This window comes from Adiantum capillus-veneris, chromosome 28 (genome assembly GCF_014529385.1).
Source record: "Adiantum capillus-veneris isolate H3 chromosome 28, ASM1452938v2, whole genome shotgun sequence".
Classification (NCBI taxonomy): domain Eukaryota; kingdom Viridiplantae; phylum Streptophyta; class Polypodiopsida; order Polypodiales; family Pteridaceae; genus Adiantum; species Adiantum capillus-veneris.
Window position 1 is genome coordinate 125,312,728 of NC_140958.1, and position 5,426 is coordinate 125,318,153.

A 5,426-nucleotide genomic window follows, 5' to 3' on the forward strand; every position below is an offset into this window, starting at 1 on the left:
GCATCCATCTACTTAGGGCTCTCTTTTGCATCTTCAAAGCTACTAGGCAGATACAAAGAAATTATAAAGTATACAAAGAAAGATACATTTTTGTACAAAGAAATTGTACTCTTTGTATCTCTAAATTATACAAAGAAAGATACATTTTTGGCCTTTTGCATGCCATACATTTGAGAGAGTGAATACTCAAAACAATCACTATAGAAATGTTAAAATGGCAACTAGAGGTTTCTCACCTTGAGAGAAATCATCCCTTATCAATAGTGTTATCTTTAAAGTCCATAGCTTGGAGGTCGATCCGAAGGGTTTGCTCAACCGAACAGAATTGACCATTCAATGACCAACTAATTAGCCAGGTTGGTGGTATTGTTTAAGAGCTACTATTCTCATCCCTAGACTACATGCAAAAATGCTTCATATTGACTCAAAGCTCTTGCCATGGGAGATGTCCCATTGTACAACTAGATTATTAGACTTTTATATGATTTGAAAAGTTCGATAGAATAGCTTTAATTCTTGTGTGATGCATCAATGTGGAGAGATTCACACGTGTTCGCTAAAGTAGACTTGATTATCACATATCAACATATTTTGTTGAAATTTACAGTTATGTGGATTTGGAAACATTGTTGCTTCCTTTGGGATTAAAAGGAGAAACTTAGATTTTTTTTTCTCTCCATTTTCTTATTTACAAGAAGAAAAAGGAGTTCATGTGGTGTATTTGAAGAGGGTATATTAAGTGTGGAAATATAGTGATCATGAACTTTTCGAGACTTTCGTCCTCCATTTGGTTTGAGCTCTTACAATTTCAGCTCCATCATGTTGCAATCTCAATAAGTGGACATACCCAAGTTGTTGGCGAAGGCTACATAAGTCCTTATTCACATTCACAAAATCCAAACCAATATTAGTCATGTTCAAATACCCCGGTTTTGATAGCGGTAGCAATGCCGGGTAAGATACTTCTTGATCTATTGGCTCTGTTTGTGTTGTGCCAATTCTACTCACTAGACTACTTATGCTTTTATCACCATTGTCATGTTTGTGATCGATACTTGTCAGGGCTTGCACAACATCATTTTGTCCGCATTCCTTGCGGTACTCCAAAGTTATACCTTGTAATTCATAGCATTCTTGAATCGATGTCGGCACAGTCTGCAATTAAATGACTGGATTAAGATTTCTTTTGGTAAGTATTAGGTTGTTCCACATTGACATGCATACACATGCAAGATGAATCATCTTGTTTTTAATGGTACCGCTAATTCCTATTATCCTACCATGAAAATCTCTGATTTAGTTATCAATCCTATTAATCCTACCATTAAAATTTCTAATAAACTCATAAATGCTCAAATTATTACTATTTTAACCAAGTCAATGTAGCGAGTTTCGTATTGAAAAAAACCAAGCAAAAGAAAGATTAATGGCATTTTTTTAAAAAAAATTAGAGCGTTACCTCTAACATCCAACCGACGTACTTAACATTGTTCACATGTTGATTCATGTCAAGATCCTTTCTTTGTGGCTGCAAAAGGTGAAGTTAACAAACCCTTGCTTTTGTCATTACACATCTTTTTACCAATTTTGTGGATTACAAACATGCAATGCTTCAAATATGAGATAGGAATAGCAACCTTTAAATCAGAATTGATGTAGATAGCATCATCAGCTACTTTGTTTATTTTCTCACTAGAGCTAGCTTCCTTGATGGCACATCGGTCTATAAACCAAGGCGAAATTTCCGCACGCACTTCATCGGGGATTTTTGATAGCCTTCTCGTCCTTCCATTCATCATCACCCATGTACTATGCAAGATCACAAAAGGAGTATTGGTCTTCTGTTAATCAACAAAACCGTATTCATGTTAATGACTTATAATCTGTTTGAGGATTACCTTGTCGCACGCGCAAGAATTTCTCCACTTTTGTAATCCCGCACAAGCCAATCCCTTCGCATGCCATTTTTCCCCGATGCGCAAACCCATGTATCAAGCTCTATCACATCCCCCCTGTTTTTGCAAAGACATAAAGATTTACCTTGGGAAATACATATAATATGAAAATATGAAATGAATAAACAATACAAATTAATCCAATATATATATAAAATGAAAATAGAAATCGAACAAAAAATACATGTTAATTCAAATAAATATAATACAAAAATATGAAGCGAATAATCACTACGGATTAATTATATGGTACTCGGTACATTTTGTCTACTAGTTGTATCACTAAACCTCAGTCTTCAAATAGTAAATGCTTAAATAATCAGGATCATACCATAAAGGGTACTTCTCTACTTCAACTTGCATTTTCGACACAACCCAAATGAGGTGGTTGCGAACCATGCCATGAGTTGCACCAAAGCCATCTCCAAGGAGACCCGACATCCTTACATGATTTAGAGCACTCTCCTGCATCCATGTTTCCAACAATAATGCCATCAGAAATCTAGTGAGCAGTTTCTAGATTCCCAAAGAGATTCTCACTCTTTGACAAGGAGAGAATAGTGAGCACATTCGAGGTTCCCAAGAGATTCTCACTCTTTTGACAAGGAGAGAATAGTGAGCACATTCTAGATGGTAAATGAAGAAAAGTCTGGTGTGTGTGTCTACTCGAGGTCACGTATTTCACATTTAGGACAACACACACCCACCCATGTTGGTGAAACAAATCATTTTTACGAGAGTATTACTTGGAAATGTTTGAGAAAGGTCTCCAGAGAGGCGGCCTTATCAGCACCAATTTCATATGAGCGCACAACCAAGGTCTCCCGGAAGACAAGGCCACCCTCTACAAGCCGCATCATCATCATATTCATTGTGTTTATGTCCACGCCCTGCAAACAAGCAAAGCTCAAATATATTTGAACAGTGTCCCAAATTGTTTGTAGAGAATAAAGAGCATTATAAAATCGCCCATAACTAAGCATTAAACATCAAGAGTAATAATGAGCTCTAAATAGTTTTTTCCAAGAATGGGTAATTCCGCCGCACTATATTGTATCAATGTGGACTTAAAGTCGATTATAATTGCAATTTTGTAGGAATTTAATGTTTTCATCCTGGCACTAGCGAATTAGCGAATGACCTTGATTTTAAAGATCTCGTTATCTTCAGGGGAATGGAGGGTGTTAGGGCCTTCCATTCCATTCGTAGACCTGAATCAATTTTTTATGTACGTTTTGCGATATGTATGCATATGCTTGTATGTCCAAAAGTGTGCATTTTAGGTATGATAAACACATACATGGTGCACAAAAGTGTTAGCAGAGATGGGTCAAATTCTTGCAAAACATTGTGAGATATGGTGATACTCGTATGATCTGTTGTGATGGAAAATGCCAAATTTAAACATTTTCTCTTCTTTTTTTTTTGTGGATTTTGGGGTGCATTCGCGTGTGCACGCATGTGTGTGTGTGTATGTGTGTGTGTGTGTGTGTGTGTGTGTGTGTGCGCGTGTGCACGCGCTCTCGCTCGCTTTCTTTCATACTTCAAAGGGAAAAAGCCAACATGAGCTCTTAGCTTTCTGCACAATTACACCAAAATGCAAAAGAGAGAATGCATACCTGCAGCAGAAGAGGAGGAGGAGGAGGAGCAACAGAAGGAGGGGAAGGCGGAGGAGAGGTGGGAGCGCTGGACTCAACGGGGCCAACACCTGTTTGTATGCTGTGGCATACGGACGATAATGAACGCAGCAAAGGCTGTGGGGGGCAGGCGCCGGTTCGCAAGACGGATCCATCTCCTGCATGGGAGTGAGAAGGAGGCATGGTGGAGGAGCAGAGGGCGGTCTGCATGATGGAGGACGCCATCGCCAAAATGCATGCGCCTTCTGAGTCAACAACGTTGAAGCGCCAGCAACTGAAAGTGACGATGAAGGAGAGAGAGCTTCTGCTTCTCCTTCTAGCGGGCTGCATGCAGCTTATATATGAGTGCGTATGTGTGTATGTTGAGCTTTGTCTTTTGCTGGTCGCAAGACGCCATTGCTCTGCTTGTCCGTCATAGAAAATGCCAAGCTTGCCCCACTCTCTCCAAGGACTGGCGGACCTGCCTATAGCCGTTTTAACTCCCTAACTCGCTTGTGGGTACCCCAAATCCTTTGACCTTGGAAGTTAGAAGAGAGACGAGAAAAAGAAAGAGTATACTAATGTCTCTAACAGGCCAATGTGGCCTATGAGACCAAAGCACTACATACAAATTTACACTCAAGCAAGTAGTAGGTGATACTCAGTTTGAAAAAAAACCACAGATGAGAATCTGCATAGATTCTATCTCTCTCTCTCTTTCTCCTGTTATTCACTCAAAAACACGAAAAGAGAGAACCGTCAGCCTGCATATAAAGCTTCTCTCTCTCTCTCTCTCTCTCTCTCTCTCTCTCTCTCTCTCTCTCTATATATATATATATATATATATATATATATAAGGCCTAAGTAAAGCAAGGAGGAATGGTTAACCGTTGTATAAAGCTTGTCAATTAAAAGCCAGTGACATGACAAATCAATCATTTAGACATTCTCTATGTAGTCCATTGTGGCATAAACATGTTTGTATTTTTTCTATGCATGAGACAACACACAAAACACCAAAGGTTTTTTTTTTCTTTTTAATAGAAAATTACTTTGTTGCAAGAAAAGGATTTAGGATTAGCTATTTGAGAGAAACAATAATAACTAAGCATGGCTTTGTAATCTTGTTAGGTTCATAGCTTAATTTAGGCAAGGTATTTGAAAGGGGGTGAACTTGGTCATGAGGTATATGGTAATAATTTGTCATGAGAATGCAAACTTTGTCTAGTAGAATTTTGAAGGTGAGAGAGTTTTAGCTATTATTTTGTGGCTCATCCGTTCTCATAAAAGATTTGATATTTTTGGCATGTTAAAGCATGGATTTTTTTTTAATGGCAATACTCACAATTGTGAGTTTGAGAGAATTTATATCAACTCAAAAAGAATATAATTGCCCTCAAGCACAACATGTGCCTTTTGGGGGGGGGGTGGTCAGTAGAGACTTGTACACAAACATAGAGGATACAGAACCAACGGTGATAAATCTATCCTCTTGAGTGTTCTAAGCTTCTCAATGTATGAATCCATTTTACATCCTTGACCGATGACACTCTTCTTGCTCCAACGCCATGGATGAGCTCAGTGCTCATGCACACAGTATCATCAAAACGGGCTACAACTCATTTAGTCTCAAATATTTGACTTCTAGGCTTGGTTCAGGTAGCAGAAGCTATTAATTTGGACGCACGCAAAAATTGTTTGGCTTTGGAATCCACACCCTCCCAAGATCAGATCATCAGTGAAGAAAATGATCTCCCAAGTCCTCCATACCCATTTCCAAACCTTGGCAACTAGCCCCCGTGAGATAGGGCACTTGGAGAATAGATGAAGGGAATCTTCGGAGGCTGACCTACAA

General features: G+C 38.8%; 1 protein-coding gene across 1 annotated transcript; it reads right to left on the minus strand.

Moving 5' to 3' along the window:
- Positions 1-561: 561 nt before the first annotated feature.
- Positions 562-4,033, minus strand: LOC147421250 (palmitoyl-acyl carrier protein thioesterase, chloroplastic-like). Its single transcript, XM_086504682.1, has 7 exons — positions 3,575-4,033; positions 2,702-2,845; positions 2,287-2,420; positions 1,899-2,012; positions 1,638-1,809; positions 1,460-1,528; positions 562-1,155 (listed from the first exon to the last, which is right to left on the minus strand). The coding sequence occupies exons 1-7, from the start codon at positions 3,920-3,922 to the stop codon at positions 757-759; spliced, it is 1,380 nt and encodes a 459-aa protein (XP_086360808.1). The 5' UTR covers positions 3,923-4,033; the 3' UTR covers positions 562-756.
- Between the last annotated feature and the right edge of the window lie 1,393 nt (positions 4,034-5,426).

Bases quoted from the DNA above. Each gene is read 5' to 3' on its own strand.
- LOC147421250 (XM_086504682.1), bottom strand. From the start codon at position 3,922: ATGCAGCCCGCTAGAAGGAGAAGCAGAAGCTCTCTCTCCTTCATCGTC. The intron at 2,013-2,286 runs GTATGATCCTGA...TTGCAAAAACAG, and splicing joins GTAGAGAAGTACCCTTTATG to GGGGGATGTGATAGAGCTTG. The intron at 1,156-1,459 runs GTAACGCTCTAA...ATTTAATTGCAG, and splicing joins ACGTCGGTTGGATGTTAGAG to ACTGTGCCGACATCGATTCA.